General features: G+C 35.0%; 1 protein-coding gene across 1 annotated transcript in view; it reads right to left on the bottom strand.

The window, feature by feature from the left end:
• The window catches only part of LOC306870799 (multiple C2 and transmembrane domain-containing protein 1-like), a gene marked incomplete at both ends in the record, with an annotated part of 154616 nt that overhangs the window by 79412 nt on the left and 55158 nt on the right, over positions 1 to 20046 (bottom strand). Inside the window, one exon of the mRNA XM_079418217.1 lies at positions 10292 to 10409. Coding sequence (XP_079274343.1) covers positions 10292 to 10409 — 118 coding nt within the window. The remainder of the gene's footprint in view (positions 1 to 10291; positions 10410 to 20046) is intronic.

Genomic DNA, 20046 nt, shown 5'->3' with positions numbered 1-20046 from the left:
AATTCCATGGTACAGTATATGAATAGTTTTATGGGGGTCATCAACATTGTGACTGTATGTTGGCTGTACTATTAGTAGTAAAGTTAAAGAAAAAGACATTTTCTTCAAGCTAGCTGAGTTTTCTTGTGTTACCAATGATAAGTTAAAGTTGTAATTTGAGGTGGGGATACAATATCCTGCAGTAATTTCCTCTCATGAGCTCAGAGACCAAGCACTGATGGAATTTTGATGGAAGTCATGTGATTGCCCACAGAATCCATCCAGTTCATTAAGACCCACAGATGCAATAGTTTGTGTAAAATTTAAAGCACAGCATGAATGATGGTCTGAAGTCTCTCAGTCTCAAAACAGACCCACATTCTACTGTGTCCCCCAGCATCAGTGTGTGCCAACATGCTCTTAGCGCTTGTTAAAATCACCCACCAGCAGTCAGTAAGCTCTGATGTATCAACAAATAATAAGTGGGCCATTGTGATACAGGTCACACCTCAACATATTCTGCCAACCAACAACACATGACTCAGAGAGTGAGACCACAGAATTGATGATTTGATGATGGTAAAGCAATCACACCACCACATAGTAACAGAAAAAACATAAAGGAAAATACCACCCACATTTTTATTTTTATTTTTTGGATAGAGGACTCATATTTTAGCCAGAAGCAACAATTTAAAGTTAAAAACATCTTGATGGTTTGTTTATTACAAAAATGTGGATTATTGTGATGTTTTATCAGCTGTTTGGACTCTCATTCTGATGGCACCCATTCACTACTAAAAAACCCCCCACCAAAATAAGCACCTGTGGATGCTTTTTAGGACAAGACGGGGTGAGACAAAATTCATTTTCTTTTCTGTATGAAAAACAATCACAGGCTGTATTATCTAATTAGAAAAAGGCCTCTCTGTTGCATATTCATAATTACCCTCCCAAAAATCGCAACGGGCCAAGAGCGTTTTAAAAAAAAAGGTCATTGAATAATGCACACAGAGTCATAATTAAGCTAAATTATTCAATCCGATTTCCCAGAGCTCTGACTGATTGCTGTCATTGGCAGGAAATTTGGAAATTGCACTCAGGCACTGATACAGCTCCATCTCCTTCAGTAGACCTACTTAAGACTGGTCCTCTGGGGCCCTGTGATGGCACAGACTTTCAGCCCTGTCACTCACTACACCCATTCTGTACACATTAGGTCATTTAAGTGATACCCTCCTTGTGGAAAAAATAAATAAATAAAAACAAAAGTGTCTGATTACACACCACTATGAATCCAAGGGAAGCTATTCAGTCTTATGTGAACATAAATATTATTTACAGGTGCACTAAAGGTGCACATCCTTAAAGGTGCCCTAAAAACACTGTTTTATTTTACATGGAGCCACTCATCTTATGAGGGCCGACATAAGATCACATGACTAGTCAGATGGATAATAATCACTTTATTTTGGCAGCCTCCTTATCTATTAACTTTTTTTGGCAGAATGAACTAATCATGGCTCATGTTGAATAACATATTCATCAGGGCATAGCATGATGCTACATCCGCACCACAAGGTGGCTAAAAGAACTTAAAAGTAAATACTTTACAATAAGGTTCAATTTAAACTTTAACATTTCTAATAACATGGAAGCTGGTTTGCATGCGGTTTTGATCATATTTGATACAACAGGCTTTTGTTGCTCATGTATTCATGTCAAACTGAGCAAAAATATTGAATTTGGTGCAGTTGCTGATATTTATGTGCCCAAAAAGTAAGATGAAATTCTGACAGATTGTAAGTCAATGAAATCCTTATAACTGTCACAACACACACTCTGGAGCAGGGAACAAGGAGGCGAGGAACTTCAAAACACTTAGGCTTTATTTTAACAAACTCAGGGATCGCTGGAGGGATTCGTGTGAAAACCACACGAAGACGATCAGACCAGACGCAGGGCTTATGAAGGGCAGACTAAACTAGATAATTAACAACACAGGGCTGGGAACAAATGAACTAATAAAGACATGAAACGGGGACAGGGACGGGAAGACCAAATATGGGCATGGAAACACAGGAAGCACGTGGAAACACAAGACACAGGGAAACAAAGTCTGACAATAACAGTATGTCAAACTACTTTCATAAAATGCATATAAATATCAGTTCTCACTCTATATTTCCCAATAATATGACTAAGGTGATATTTAAATGCTTATTTATTTATTTATTTAAGTAATAAACTGTCAAGAAGGCGTGTAGTAAATTGGATACAACAGGTTTTTCAGTAAATCATATTACATTTGGGGCCTTGGAAATTTGTGCATCAAATATGATATGATAAACAGTAGGCTTATAAGGTTATATTCTGAACACATTCAGTCATACGGAGTAATTTGATCTATATAAAGATTTTGTTGTCAAACTCCTGCCTCTGTGTAGTTTATTCACTTCTATTTTTCTTTTTTACAGCAACAAGAGCTACACTATAGTCAAGCCTTTTATTACGAACCAATACATTGAGCCCCCAAAATGAGAGACACATAAGGGATTTGAAGTATAAAACTCTCCTGTCAACTCTAATAAATGTATTAAAAACGTTTGAGGTTTTATCTGAGATACGTCTTTTTCCATTTTCTTTCTCTAAAATATGAGACGGTTCACAGGCTGGGTTCAGATTGGCTGTCAGGCGTCTGGATATTTAAGACGGTGCTGAAGAAAAGAAGCCTTTCAATAGCACATGGAAAAAGAAGAGAGATGTGTTCAATTCCCTTCACATCTCCAGCATACTCCATTACCCAGCATGCCCCACGACAGCAATGGATTGATGACTGCAGCAGTTTCTACTGTTATTCAGTCTGGTGATCTTGCTCAAGTGTGTATGTTTGTGTGAGTGTGTGAATGCAGTTATAGCACAGCATGCAGCTATGAATGCAGAGTAAGTTCACACGCTTTAATGCAGATCTAATGCAGCAAGTATACTTGACAACACTAGGCTAAATATAAAAATACACATTAACATTCAAAAGTCTGAGATTTTTTTTAATATATATTTTTGTGAAAATACTGAAATATTATTACAATAACAACTGTTTTCTATTTAAATATATATTAAAATATAATTTATTCCTGTGATGGCCTAAATTAATTTTCAGTATCATTACCTCAGCCTTTAGTATCACATGATCCTTCAGAAATCATTCTAATACGCTGATTTGCAGCTCAAGAAAAATAAACAATGTTGAAATCAGTTGTGCTGTTTAATATTTTTGTGCAGGCCATGATACATTTTTAATGAAAAGAAAGTTCAAAATAGCTTGTGTATTTTAAATGGAAATCTTTTGTGGCATAAATGTTTTTACTTTCACTTTTGACCAATTTAATGTGTCCTTTGTGTTTAAACAAAATGAAAAATAAAAACCTTACTTACCCCAAACTTTTGAACAGTAGTGTATATAAACATAATATTTTCCTATTTTCTTTCCCTCCTCCGTAGCTCCCATTTTTCACACACAATTCATATTTAAAACTGGTGGTTATAGGGCAAATGTGACAACTAATGCCATTCACTGCTAGTGTCACTAATGTCAAGCATGCCACATTGCATTCCCAAATAATTTGGGCTATGGTTGGAGGAGAAAATATTAGGCAAATGAGTAAAATTTCAGGGGGAAAAAATCTGTTCCACTCACAGACCTTTAGAAACTCACACAAGCTGTATGGACTACTTTTAGTGTTTTTATTGTTCTATTTGTAGCTTGACAGCACCTGGTCAGTGCATGCTTTTATATTGTGCAGACATGAACTTTTCTCAAAAAATCTTTTTTTAAGTGTTCTACAGAAGAATAAAAAAATCATCGTCGTAAATGTAGTCCCTTAATTCTCGTAGGTTCATTTTGCTTCATTACATTAAAAAAGCTCATTAAAACTAAGCAGTTTAGCAAGTTGGTGACAGATTTGCGTTTGTTTGTTAGATTATGTCCATACTAAGGAGTAATAGGCTACATTTACACCTAGTTATTTCATGTGTTTTTACAAGAGCTGTTAACGTTAACGCGTTAACATGTGATTAATTCAAAACCCTTAACGCGTTAAAATAATTTAACCCAAAATTACTAAACACTTTTCCCGATTTTGCTTCTCTGTTTGCAATCAGATCATTTTAAGCTGCTAAACTCTGGGAAAGTTTTCAGTCCAGTGATCCAGCAAGCGAATCCATTCAAGCAATTAGTCCAAAACAGGGCTAATGTAAAGAAAACTAGGCTGATTGCATAAGAAATGGCGGAGAGAATAGACACTCACGTTGCGTTTTCAGTAAATTATTAATTCCAGTGTGTTTTGCTCAAGCTCTGTGATTGTTTCTGACGAGCACGAGAGCTCACTTGCACATCGCGCAGTGTGAAATACACACTGAACGTAACGGCAAAACATCCCACCACTGTATGATATGCAAACTACGTTTTCTCGGCTGGATAAAGCAAACCAGCTCATTTTGATGTTTGAGATTTGATGGTTGAGGATTGCAATCAAGGTAAAGATAACATGGTGTCTGAAAATACACCATGTTTGAGTGGTCTTGACGCACAGATCATATGTTGTATTCGTGCACAGACACATTTCAGTGCATTCACATTGTTTCCACACACATTCAGGATAATGTTATGATTTGTCTTGTGTATGTTGATGTGTTTAGTCAGTGTGCACAAATGTATCAATTATATGAACTTGTTATATCATTTGGTTTTATTTGGTGTCCCTTTGGAGTCTCCCAAGTGTCCTTTTTTTTTTTTTTAAGATATCTAAATTTATCTTGAAATAAGCTTGCAGAAAAGACAGTTGTTACGTGTTTGCCCTTATTTGGTTTTGTTCCGGTTCTCATTAGTTCATTTGTCTAATCATCATTTAGTTCACCTGTGTTTATTAATCTTCTTGTTTACTCTTTTGTTTCCTGTTCTCTGCTGGTCCCGTGAAAGCCCTCCCTCTCCTGGGTTCCCCAAGTCAGCCACCCGAGTCTCCTGATCCGCCCTGGAGACTTCCCTTGTCTCCGCCTTGCTCTGGCCCTGCTCCAGCCTCCAGGGCGCCTGCCGCCGCTCCCCGGTAGAACTTCTGCGGCACGAGACGTGCCTTCCGGGAGGGGGGCGATATGTTACGTGTTTGCCCTTCTAGTTTCCTGTTTGCCCTTATTTGGTTTTGTTCCGGTTCTCATTAGTTCATTTGTCTAATCATCATTTAGTTCACCTGTGTTTATTAATAATCTTGTTTACTCCTTTGTTTCCTGCTCTTTATAAGCATTCAGTTTCATTGCAGACTTGGTCCGATCTCAGTTACGTTTAGAGTGTGTGTTTTCCTCTATCCTGAGTTTACTATTAAATGTTACTTCTTATGAAACCTCCTGATGTCTCCAGCTCCTTCCTTCCTTGACACTCCTTTACAATAGTAAATAATGACAAAATTAACGTATTAAGTAAGATAAATGGTATATGCTTAATTTCATGATAAGTGTGCAATTAATTGCGATTAATCACACAAAAAGGGTGCGATTAATCGCGATTAAAAAATGTATCTATTGACAGACCTAGTTTTTACTGATTGGATATCTATCTGATTTGTTAAAATGGTTTCATTACACTTTGTTTTGTCTCCACAAAACAGATATAAATCCGATCTTCAATTCTATTCTAAATTAGTTTTTTATGCAAATTTGACGGAGTTCACCTGAATGAAAGCCTAAGATATGCTCTGCATTTTATTCATCATCATCTAATTTCAAGATCAAAGACCATGGAGAGAGGCAGCATCAGCACTGGTAATATAATAGTCTCACTACTTATAATGAAGATGACTGTGTTTTGAGCATCTGTGGCAGTTTGCACGTAGGCCTGCTGAAGAGATACTCAGCTACTCATTCGTGGCAATGCGTGTTGCATTAGCGCTGTCATATCTGACTATGACATGTCATATAGCCTATAACACGCTCTCACACATTTAGTATTTTAACATTTGTGGTTTCAACAACCAGATGCATTTACACTTGTCCAGCTTTGTCTGGAATGTGCCTCAGACCACCTCCTGAAGTGGTTTGAGCGATCGGCTTTAAATCATTCTCCAAAGTGTTTTGGAGGGCATTACACCTGGTCTTTTCATGATCAGTTATCCGATCAGAGAAAATGCATGAAGTGACCATGTGTAAACAAGCCCATAAATGCAGTGATTTCAATGTGTGTGATTAAGATCATGTTTTTAGAGAGAGGTAAACTGCCAAGACAGAAAATGCAAATGTTAAGTCACGAAGCGCTGCAGTATAATGAGCAATAATAGTAGAGGAAGGAGTGTGAATGTGTGGTTTCATAAAAACAACCCCTGTCTCTCATTAACTCAACACAGTATGAGTAATATTGCAAAAACAAGACAAATACTCAAACATTGTAGTTTCATAACTTCAGAGTATCGTGTCCATGGAACATTCTGCAATACCAGTGCATCACTCAGCAGGAGTGGTCATTTTCTGATTAATCTCACACATTACATTTATAATTTTGCTATAACTGAGCGGCTAGACTGTAAAAATGTCCACCAGAGGTTTTTCACTGTTTTTCACTTCCTCCACACATACACACACCATCAGATCATTAACAGATGCTGACAGATGGATTTCAATGCCAGAGAAAGACAACAGGAAACAATGAAACATCACAACATCCCTGATATTATAATCCTGGATCAGTTTCTGCCAAGCTGTCCACACCATTCTAACAAACACACAAAATCCTCCATAACTCAAGGTTAAAACCAGCATAACACACAGAGTCTGCAACCTAAAAGTAAGAACAGACTCAACACTGTCATTCATCACTGCTGCCCCTGTTTGTCTTCTTCACACATGCTGCTCTCAGAGCATGTCTGTTTCTTTCTGACAGTGAAATGAGAGGAATATATAAGTGCTATAACCACGCTATCTGGCTATAAAGCGTGTATTTCTCCATTGACAGTTATTCAAAGATAGAAGTACATTCACACTTTTTGGTTTTGTTTTGTTTTTGTTTTTTAAAAACAACATACATTAACATGCAAAAATTAGGGGTCAATAATATTTAGTTTTAATAAATTATAATTATAATTAATTATAATTAAAATTAATTTCTAAATAAATTATAATTTATTCAGCATGGACACATTAATTTAAAGTGTTGGTAAAGACTTATAATATTATGAAAGAATTCTATTTCCAAATAAAATATGTTGTTTTGAACGTACTATTCATCAAAGAATCCTGGAAAAAAATTGTATAGCAGTACCCACAGAATATCAAGGAGCACAACAATTTTCAACAGTTCAAAAAAAAAAAGAAAGAAAAAAGTTTTTTAAAGCACTAAATCGGCCTATTAGAATGATGAGTAATGGAGTGATGACTGCTTAAAATACACTAAAACACAAAACAGTTCTTTTAAGTTGTAATAATATTTTGTAATATTACAAATAAATGCAGTCTTGGTGAGCATAAAGCACAGCTTTAAAAAAACAAATCATACTGACCCCAAACTTCTAATATTCCATTATAGTATACTAAATCCTTTCTATTCAGAAAATATTAGATTAGTACTGCCAATACTTGAACATTTACTAATATTTAAATATTTGCTAAGTAACACTTTACAGTAACGTCTCATTGGTTATCTTGTTTGCTAACAATGATCAATACATTTTTACAGCATTATTCATTATTATTTATTATATTACACTACATTAACTGGCATTTAAACTTGTAAAGTGTTATAATTTCCTTTGATAACTTAACTTCCATAAATTACAAAATGTGATTAGGATTAGGTCATTGAAAATGATTATAACCTTTGTCATGAAATCTAATTTACATAAGGAAAAGTGGCACATTTACTCCAGTATGGCACATTCAAAAGGAAATTCATCTACAGCACAAACAACAGATTCTACATCTCAAATGTCAGAATATAACCTGCCTAAACTGTCCAGATTCAATCAGGTTTCCTGAATAGAAAGCATCTGTCTTTTTTGAACAACTGGTCTGTGGTTTGAGCTGTGGTTTGTATATAATCAACAAAAACTTTAACAACATTAGCATTACTATGATATTTCAGGGTCACAATGATACATTAGCTATATTATCTGTGTAAATTAGGTATAAGAAAAGAATCAAACAAATTATGGTGATTAATATTATAAACAGGGAAGACCTAAATCTAGTCCAACATGCATTTCTGAGGCCCATGGCTGAGCTGAGAGCTGCAGATACCACAGAGCATGTGGAAATCCTCCAGTAAAGCACATCCTGTTTAATTAGACAAGATACACACAGTGCAAATGGAAAGCAGCAGTGGTCACCGACTTGTAGAGAGTGCTGGTTGGGTGCTCAAAGATGATAAACACTGCAATGCTAATTTATACAAGTCAATGCAGAAGCCAGATAAAACAGAGAAATGTTTGTGTTTAAAAGTCAAATTTGCAAAATATACACAAAGTATAATTTTAGCTATTCAAATTTAAAACAATATGTGGATGAATAATATTAATCTCAGCCATGTATTGTATTATATGTGGAGGAAAGCGTGAGTTTTTTCCTCTCAAGAATTACTCAGGATTTCTCTTAAGGGAGCCTATGACTGACTGTATGACTCACACAGAGCAGAATCTCGAGTCTCGAGGGCAGGTGAGCTGCCGAGGTCTTCGCTCATTATTTTAGCGTGTGTGTCTATTTGGGGCGAGTCAAAAAGAGAGAGAGACAAAGAGCGTATGAACAGATCTGCTGCACCATCCATCAGCCCCTAATGAGACCATTACTGCTCTAGCCTGTCCCTCTGACATTCAAAAGCACTAATGCCCATCTACAGCAGGTCTGGAGTAATGGGCAGGAATGTAGACTCATCATCTGCTGAACTCAAGGCTCTGCTGTTTGCTGGGATGCACATAAGTCAAGTTGGCCAGAGCAGAAGACCTATTTAGCCCTGACTATTTTTGCTTGTTCACTCTGCAAACTATCTCTCTCAGATTTAGAAAACGTTTCATGCTAGCATAACAAAAAGGGGGCGCTAGAGATTCAAACTATGATTTAAACTACAAACATTCACTATGATTTTGCTTAAGGTGCAAAATTAAAAGGATAGCTCATCCAAAAATCAACATTGGCTCCCAACATTTAGACATCAAAACATCTTTGATGTTCAACATGAGAAAGTCATTCATACAGGTTTTGAATGGACATAATGACACAATTTTCATTTTGGGGTGAATTATCCCTTTAAGTAACATTATGAATATCACATTGATTTTAATATACATTTTAATTGGCCATTCAGTTTCCTAAAGTCATTAGGCTAATGTAGACTCAAGAATGTATCAGACTTATTTAAATCATTATGTAAAAATATTTTACAATTTCTGTATGGTATGAATTAAAATGGGAATATTATTTATTCTTGCTTTCAGTGACACACCGAGGAAACCATACTTCTTTTATTTTTATTTTATCTTTTGCTTACTGAATTAAATGTATTTATTTGTTTATTCAAAATTGTTATAATGATTTATTTCACTGGAAAATCCAGAGCAAAATAAAGAGCCAAAGCCTTATTTATTTAAAAAAAAAAAAAGATGATTATATTAATATATATATATTTATTGTGTGTGTGTGTGTGTGTGTGTGTGTGTGTGTGTGTGTGCACATTTTTGTGACAAATGAGGACATAAATTTGTATAATGACACAGGTATGAGACAGGTATTAAAGGTGAAGGTGACTTTTCAGGACATTGACCCATGTCCCCACTTTTCAAAACGCTTATAAATCATACAGAGTGAGTTTTTGGGGGGGAAAGTACAAATGCACAGTGTTTGATTTAAGGGCTAAGTTTAGGTATAGGGCAATAGCACATACAGTTTGTACAGTATAAAAATCATTATGCCTATGGGATGTCCCCACTTTTCACAAAAACAAACGTGTGTGTGTGTGTGTGTGTGTGTGTGTAAAAAAAAAAAAAAAAAAAAAAAAATCAAACTGATAAAAATCTGTATCAAAGCAAATCAATTTTTTTTTTGTTTTAAAGATAATATATACTGTATATACACATTATATTTCTTTCCTTTTTTAATGACTTTTGTTGAACCTAAAAATGAATTAGTAGCTTCTTTGAATAAAACTAGTTTATTTAAATGTCACCTGCAGAATTTTGACAAAATTCTACAATACAAAATGAGCTCAACAGAACCTCCGAAATGTAGAAAATTCAGATCACACGAAAAGAAGTTAATAAATAAATTTGGTAAAAAGGGCACATACCTCCCCTGTCCCTGATGGCCAGATTATTGCCCTTCTTCAACACAATGTCCAGCTGATACATTCCTGGCTTTGACGGGGGAGGAAGTTCTTCATTACTTGGCTCCACAATGTTGATGCCCTACAGGAGGAGAGGAAACAGTGAGGTGGTCAAACAAGGCCTATGTACACACTGCACCAAGATCTCATGCACATACTTCAGGAAATCTATACCCAGTTTAATGCTTAATGTTATGAAGACTTAGAACATGAAGTGTTGGTACATCAGCTTCTCCCACCAATACAGTGCAGCTCAATAGAATAGAAATAGCTCTTCTTTAAGGCTCCCTCTCTTGACTGTAAGATACAGCAGCAGAGAGAAGAAAGGACGTTTGCATTTCACTCTGCCCTCACAGTTGCATAATCATTCTGCCTCTACCATTCCAAATCCAGACCTCACAACCTTGAGATGTTCAAAAGAACCACAGTCTTCACTTGCCTTCCTTCTGAGAAACTTCAGGCTATAGTTCTGTGAAGGTCTGGAAATGTAAATTCTCTGCTAATGTTGTTGTAATAAGACTATTTAACAGTTACTCTGCCTCTGAGCAGGGCATCAGACCTTGACAAAGTATCAAAGAGAAACATTAAATCCCAATTAAACTGCAACAGAAGATAGAAAGCTAATTTCCTGAAGGCTGTAGGGATAACCATTAGCAGTTGTTTGATTTACAATGTTTTTCCCTTATTAAACATGGAGCTAGTTTGTTACTCAATAAGAACTTCTTATTATTTAAAGCTCCTCAGTTTCCAGTCTGCCTCTATCTGTCTTCACTACACATACCCTGCACGATCAGAGGCATGTGAAATCTAGCATTTATATTAAAACGATAACTCTGCAAATTTCCATTAAAGTGCTGTCACCAGTTTCTTGTAATAAGAAATATGCAGTGTATGCAGGGTGTATGCTAATAATCTTTATGTGACTCTCACACAAACATTCACAATATGAAACACTAAATAAAACAGCTAATTAGCTGCCGATGTAACAATGTGCTGTTAGTATTTTTTTTCCACATACAATTAAATTAAATGAAATAATTAAAAAATAAAATAATTGAAAAATTTAATTAAATTAAATTAAATAAAAAATCTTGAATATTACTTTTGAAAAATGCAGTGGGGACCAAAATCTGAAACCACACAGAAAATTTCAATTCATTAAATGAATTAATATGTGAAAAATCACTCATCTACTCTCTGCCAAGAGGAATTTATTTTCATATTTTTTTCTTTTTGCTTCATAAGAAAGAGTTCATCTCGAATAAAACAGCACCCTGACACTACTGTCACTCAACAAACACTGTTTATTAATCAGTCTTACAGAATGACAAGAAGTTTGGAAAGTAATTGTGCCCTCAGGTCCTTGTTATTGTTGTGTTTGAAAATTTCATTTCAGTTTCAATTTGTTCATTATGACAAATTCTAGCGTCTAGCCATAGCTGGCTTCAGGAGCATTAGGGATATGAGACAAACAGAGGGCAAACATTAAACGTTTGAAGTAAGGAAGTTTCGATCAAATTTTTTGAGTCACATTCTATTATTAAGCATTAGACAATAACAGAGCCCAAGACTTTTTAAATTCTTTATGTAATAATAATTCTTTGTGTTATAAAGCAGAACATAACAGGGTGATATAGTAAAGGAGTCATTTATTATCCACTGCAAATGGACATGACTGAATTTGTACGTGAAAATGTGGACTTGCAAGTTTATGATATCACAGTCACATAATGTTATTGTATTATTTCACTGAAACATTAAAATTACATTATGGTTGGGGAATAATTCAGAAACACCCACAATATAGAGCAAAAAAAAAAATTATAATAATGAATATTTCAAAATAGACTGATCTCCGCTGAGAATTAAATCTGCATGTTTCAGGATTGTGTAATCTCTTTTTTATTTTTAAAATCACACAAACAAATATGAAATATTATGTGAATTCCCTATTTATTATGTCTCCATATAGTCCAGAATTTTACATATGCTTTATTAATTTCACATGATAACATTTTAAGTCATTTACAAAAGCATAAAGATATTTTTTCCTGGTTTAAATGCAATTTTGAGTCCTAGACTATTTAGTCCTATGGTAGATGTGTTTAGCAGTTTAATGTAGGCACTGGCATACATTTCAGCATACAACATTTAGTTCACTTATTCCTAAGGTCAGTCTTCATTATTAGCCGACACACCTATGGGTTTCTGCTGAGTGCATCATTTAATAGAGACACACACTCATGAATGCAGTTTAACCTTTAGATGATACAGTTGTACTTATAAGTCACACCAGACAGCATCTCTCTAAATTAAAAAAAGTAATAAAATTATTCAGCTGCCTCAAACAACTTTCTGCTATAAATACATTCATATGTGCTGCTACTGTTATACAACTATATTCTTTCCTTTTCTGAAATATATGAACATAATCCTCTTTCCTAAATGCAAACATCAGGTGACACAGCTGTGTCCATTTGCAAGAGCTAATGAGCTTCTTTTTTCTTATTATATAGTAACCTGGCAAGACAATAACCCAAAATCAACTGAAGCAATGTCTATGAAATCTATACAGGTGTGTGTAGGCAAAGCTGTCTGTACAGCCCAGAACAAAGTCTAAAACCATACTGTATCACAATTTACTTATATTTATATTGCTAGACTATTGTTGCAGTTTGAGAGGTGGTAAATTGATACCTCTTGGACCTATTGTTTGTTATGTGAACAAAACACATTACTCATAGAGTCAATATTGTCAAGAGCAGCTACAAAATAAATATTTACTAAATAGTATGAATAGTATGACGATCCATAAAGGTAAACAAAAGCTCCTTCTCTTACCTTTCGCTTATGTCTCTCCAGGGTCAAAAAGCATTTAGCGGAACTGATCAGAGCTTTGCATAATAAGCGTCTCTCATGAATAAGTGATGACGGTGATGAAGTTTCAGCCTCTGGAGCCTTACATACAGTAAAGAGCTTATAATGACCAGGATGTAGGATATTCCACTCCACAGGTACATGGACATCATTTCACTGGACAGATGGCTCGGGTAAGAGAGAGGTCATTACGGTAGAATGAGAAAGTAAAAAGAAGACGTTTTTGAGAAATACACTAAGAGTTAAATGTACAACTGTATCTGTGGTAGTCAATTTACATTTATATTCAATAGATTCTTTCATTTCTTAGATTTATCTTTGATTCTTTCATTTATTTGCTGTATTGTATTAAAAAACGGATCATTGTTTGTTTGTTTGATTGGTTGGTTTATTATTTATTGTTTTTGTTGTTGTTTTGTCCCCAAAGTAATGACTATTTGTAAGTCAAATAAATAAAATATTATTATTTTGTAATATTATTATTAAAATATAAACTGATATGATATTTTAACATTATTTCTCAGGCCTAACTTTGCCTCTGCATTTCAGGGAATTTATTATTACTATTATAATAATGTACCAAAAATAATTACTATTGGTAGGTCAAACAAACTTTATTTATTTACTTACTTATTTATGGGGGCTGTTTTGTCTCAAAACAAACAACTCTTTGTTGATATAATTTGCTAGTAACTGCAATTTCTTTACTTTCCTGTTAAAAAAAAACCCTTAGAAACAATAAAACAAACAGCACTTAGATATGTTCAAGTCCTATTAGACATACTCCATCTATAAGAATGGAGTAACCAACCAAACACATCCAAAGTGACATTAAGTCATCATCCCTGCATGCCTGATCTCTGCTGTGTATATGAGACTGCCAGCTCAGTTTACAAAATGTCATTGTAATGGTTCTTTCACAACCATGGTTCAGTGGTTAACTGGTAAAAGTTTAATAACATTGATAATTGATGTGAAATATGTGAAATCCTGGGAGCTTCGTCACAGAGGCATTTTCCATGGCATGGCGGTTCTTCACAGTGTTATCTGGACACATACGGTGGGTTGTGTATAGGTGGAGCAGCATGAAATAATAGATGTGCTCTTATTTGGCTATGGAGGACAAATTTGTTTATTTCCACACACTGCAGGTGGCAAGAGATAAATTGCATTTGCATTGGTGCCTTTTTTTAAAGGTTAGCCGAGAGCGGTTCAGATGTAGGTCATGCTAGTGGAGATGTACAGAGACAGGAGGATAGTTCACCCAAAATGAAAATTCTATCATCATTTACTCACAGTTATTTTGTTCCAACCCTGTATGATGTTATTTCCTCATTGGAACACAAAAGGAAATGCATCCAGTGAAAATGAGTGATGGCCACAGCTGTCAAGCTCCAAAACAGATGTGCTATAGGCCTATTCCACACTTTTCTAACGCCATTCGATAACTTTGTGTGAACAGACCTTAAAATAAGTGGTTATTCACTAACAATCTTCTCTTCATTCACTAAAGCTCTCAAATCTGATTTACATTTGCATACTCAAATACTGTATGGTTCATCAAGATTTGTCATGTCAAGTTAGACAGCAGTAAAGCAGTACTGATTCTCGTGTGTCTTGTAACAGATCGTGACATTGCAAATTTTATACAAAACACACAAAGCTATTCAATGACTTCACATGACTTTTAATAAAGTCTTTGTCATATGGACTACTTTCATGGCACTTTTATGACATTTTACATTTTACAGGAACTGGTCATCATTCACTTTCATTCACGTGCATGGAAAAGAGCAGCATGAACATCCTATTAAATATCTCCTTATATGTTCTACAGTAAAATGAATATCACATGAAAGTGACCGAAGAAGTGACTGAGAGAATTTTAATTTTTGGGTCAACTATTCCTTTACTTTGTGAGACTATTTACACATTAAACTCACAATAATGTTCATATACACTTTCCTTTTCCGCTGTGCAACATATAAACTCTGGACATGATTGGACTGTCTCCATAATTCTGTTTGACCACCATGATTAATAAATGTGACTGAAATATAATCAACCTCTATTTGCGACGTTGACAGGCTGCCATCAGGCTAAGGGCTTTGGATAACAACAAATGTGTCATGAGCCACTACAGTAATTTAAGTTGCAAACACTGATAGATATGTTTTAAGAGAGAAAGAAATGAAAATGCCAATACTATGGTACATTGATGTATGCCATAGTAATCAGTTATTACCATATTCACAAAAACATATTTAGGCCTAAATTTAAAACGTATGTATTTGAAATTTGTATGTCCATCCATTTGGAATACACAGTTTCAACATAAACCAGGGGTGTCCAGTCATGCTCCTGGAGGGCCAACATTTCAACACACTTGCCTGGACGTTTCTAGTGTGTTTCAAGGCTTTGATTAGTTTGATCAGGTGTGGTTAATTAGGATTGGAGCAAAACTCTGCAAGACAATAGCCCTCAAGGCACTCAAGGAAATGCATATTTGTTTCATGCTGGGTAGAAAGAAGAACAGGAATATGATGAAAATAACGCATCAAAAGAGCAACAAAACACAACCTCTAACCTAAACATGACCGGACAACTGGGAACTGAAAAGACTACAACTACAAAGCAAAAGAGGATAATAATGATAAACACAGATCAAATGAATCACCACAACAATATGAATGAATAGTGGAATAGTGAAAATCTAACAAAGGAACATGGAAACTAAAGAATACAAAATAAAAGTCCGTGAACTAACTGAACATGTATGTGTGACAATTTGTCAGTCATAATAAAACCAGTATGAAATTGAATGTGTTTAAAATACACAATGACTAGGTTTATATTTATCATATTTTAACCATGTTCATATTTTTTTAACTGAATAATTGTTTTCACAATTAACAGATTTATGCTGATTGTAAGCTATTTGAATAAATGTACTGTATGAACTAGTTTAGATGCAAATAGTTAATAATAAACTATGCCATCATTTTTTTGAGTGCAGAAATCTTAACTGTTCCTTACCCGTTTTATTTACATATTATTGAAAAGTTTTTTATTAGCTTATTTGTTTACATTAAAACTGTGTAATCCAATTGAATGTAGCTTTTTATCCAATTCAAACACATAAATCTTAAATTTGATGGTATTCACACAGTATATACCAAGGTATAATACTTCAAACAAATCTATAATATTATGGTACATGCCCAAAAACATTCTTTATGGTTAATGTTGTTTATTTCCTAAAGAAACAGACCTGCTATATAGAAACCCACAATAACACCAGTAACAGTGCAAACGAAGATGCAGTACAGCATATCAGAGCTTCACCTGAGTAATATCACCAAACACTGTGCTTAAAGGAAACTTGCCCCATTAAGCATGGGTTTCACGTAATGCCTGGTTTCCTAGTAAAACTGACCCATGATCCTTTATAACTGCAGCTATTTTCCATACAAACAGTGTAGGTCACAGGCCCATCAATAGTCCATTCATCACTTTCCTAACCTGAGCACAGTTTCCCAGGCTTTTTATATCTTTACAAAGACCTAAAATCAATTGAGGTTTACACCTACTGGTCATTAGTATTAAATGAATAGTACAACCTAAAGGTTACCATTAAAAATGACACGATCTGTCACCTCTTCTCTTATATTCAATCACAAGCAGCAACCAGTTACGTTTTTCCAGACCATTCGGTGTAGGCATTTCATTATCAATAAAATGTAAAAGTACATGTATAATTTCAGTTAATGTACTGTAGGTAGACAATCACAGTTCAGTATTCAGTCACGAGTCATAATCAAGTGTTTTACTCCAGTACTTTCACTGTAGAGGATTCCCTCAGCAGGATTACATCACCAAAGGTTAGTATACATAATGTATGCAGTTCTCCTTTCAAAAGACTGGTATTATTAAACATTCATGTGGAAAACAGAAAAACCCATCCTAGAAAGCAAAGGAATTGCAAGGTGGGTTTATCACAAACTCAATCCGTTTCCAACAAGGAGCCTTTTCAGCTGTTTTTTAAAGCACATGAATGTACACCTATTTGAAGCCATAATTGAAACCTTTTTCAGCAGGAAGACAGAGGTTAGCTAAAAAAACAATGCCAACATTTTCAGAGAGAGTTCTGGGACCAAATAATTGTACCAAGTACAAAGTGACTCCAAGTGCTCCTTTGAATGCCTTGCAATCTTCTTTTCACTTTACAGGGATAGATAAAGTCTCAAAGCAATGCAATGTCTCCTCGGTTAATGGATTCTAAGAGCTGGTGAGACTTATCTGTCACTGATCATTTCAGCCTATCCATCAGTGACCCGCAACACAGGACGTGATGCAGCTCTCAAAAATATCATTCATTACTATCTTAAGAAATCAACACGTCATCCATTGTTTTCAGTTGTTTGTCTTAATTTAATGGTTTGCATGCATTTGTAAAAAATTGAAATAATTTTATATAAATGTATACTTTCATTGGAGCACCTAATGCCACCCCTACCCTAAACCAACCCACTTATGAACAATATAAAACACGTAGCAGGCAAATAAAAGTACAGTCACAGGTATTTATTGCAAAACCTGACCATAAAAAAGCTGTATAAAACCATTACAAACAAGTTGTGTTGCGCTTTATTGTCATTCCGCTACATGTGGGAACATACAGTGGAACGAAATGTCGTGTCTCGCAGGACCACGGTGCTACATAAATACAGACATACAACAATGAAGTAAAAAAACACTATAAACCTATACACAACTAACCTACTGACAGATTTAACTATAAGTATACTATATATAAGTATTTACCCTATACAAACTAAAGAATAAAGGATAAAAAATACAAACTATACGAATGCTTCACATAAATATTACCCTATACAAACTAAAAAATAGAAGATAAAAAATACAAACTATACGAATGCTTCACAAATACTGTACATGTGCAAAGAGAGACATTTGAGTCAGCAGCTGGTTGGGGAACAGTGCAGGATGATTTGTAGTGCATGAGCATGTAAACATACATATATTGCTGAGTCTTTTGTGGGATTGTGTACACGCAGCAGTGTGTGTAAGTGTCCATAGTGCACATAGTGTAAAGTGTCCATAGTGTAAAGAAGATGCGAAGAATAAAATGTAAAAGTAGTTATTATTAATAGTTATTATTAACTATTTGCATCTAAACTAGTTCATACAGTACATTTATCTTTATGCGAAGAAGAGATTAAAACAGAAGGCTGAAAGTGATCCCGCTCCATTAACGTGCTCACATCTCATTCAAAAAGATACTCCCGTAGCATGACGCAATTGGTCACGAGACACACAAGAACCAATAGCATTTCACAATCAAAGCTGATGTAAGGCTTCTTCTGGCGGCATTTTTTGCATTCGAGCACAGAGCCTGCATACAGAAAGAGCTTTACGGCAGACGGAGACGGAGATCGCGTCTATTCCTTTCACAAATCAATCGTTTTGCCTCGGAGGACTTGGAATATTCATATTTTTTTAATATATTATGGCTGTAGTTATGCCTGCCAGTTATATCCTGTGTTTTATTGACAAATGGTAGGTTTAATAATGAAATAATGAAAAATAATGAAAAGTTTGGAATATGGCATAAGAGTGACATTTAAATGTTGTTCAAGCATTTTGTTTGAAAAGTTTCTATGGTGAAAAAAAAATGCATCAGATAAGCAAAGGCTTGCTGAGAAAGCCTCTGTAGATCAATCTAAACATTTCTGAAACCAGACAGCTTTCAGAACTCTTCCAATGCACCCTAGTTTATGAACTACATTATTCACATTTATGGTTTCATTTTGAAGCGTCGCTCTCCATCACACTGAAAGCCACTGTATTTGTTTCGCACTTTTACAGCACAGGGAAAGGAGTCATTTATTATTTGCAGGAGAACTACGTCCAGACACACACTCTCTCTCTCACACACACACACACACACACACACACACACACAAACGCATACTCGTGCTGCACACATACTTTGTTTGTGATTTCAGTCATCCACTGAAAGATCCATCCATTTAGCAGCAGGTCTTTTCATCCAGCCACAGGCACTGAAATCACATCCGCTTATTGGCAGTAAGTAAACCAATAATAGACTGCAACAAAGGCAGTACTGTGTATTGCACTATATGTTCAGCTAAAAAAGTGAAACGTGTTAGTCAAGAACAAAAAAGCAACAAAGAGCATATGCAAGAATAACAGCTGTGCTAACCACTGAAAAATAAAAAGGTACATTTAAGGTACATCTCTTAAGGTACAAAAGTTATGTACCACAACACATTTTTTACATAAAGTAGCATATGTGACCCTGGACCACAAAACCAGTCTTAAGTCGCTGGGGTATATTTTTAGCAATAGCCAAGAATACATTTTATGAGTCAAAATTATAAATTTTTCTTTTATGCCAAAAATCATTAGGATATTAGGTAAAGATCATGTTCCATGAAGATATTTAGTCAATTTCTTACCGTAAATATATCAAAACTTAATTTGATTAGTAATGCTCATTGCTAAGAACTTAATTTGGACAACTTTAAAGGCGATTTTATCAATATTTCGATTTTTTTGCACCCTCAGATTCCAGATTTTCAAATAGTTGTATCTCAGCTAAATATTGTCTGATCCTAACAAATTGTTGTTTATGCCATACATCAATGGAAAGCTTATTTATTCAGCTTTCAGATGATGTATAAATCTCCATTTCGAAAAACTGGCACTTAAGACTGGTTTTGTGGTCCAGGGTCACATATTTGAATAAATGTACATGCTGGATACTATCATGGATTGCACGAAAGGTGCACTAATGA

The sequence above is a fragment of the Barbus barbus genome, assembly GCF_936440315.1.
Source record: "Barbus barbus genome assembly, chromosome: 6".
Taxonomy (NCBI): Eukaryota; Metazoa; Chordata; class Actinopteri; order Cypriniformes; family Cyprinidae; genus Barbus; species Barbus barbus.
This window is presented reverse-complemented; position numbering and strand designations above follow the sequence as displayed.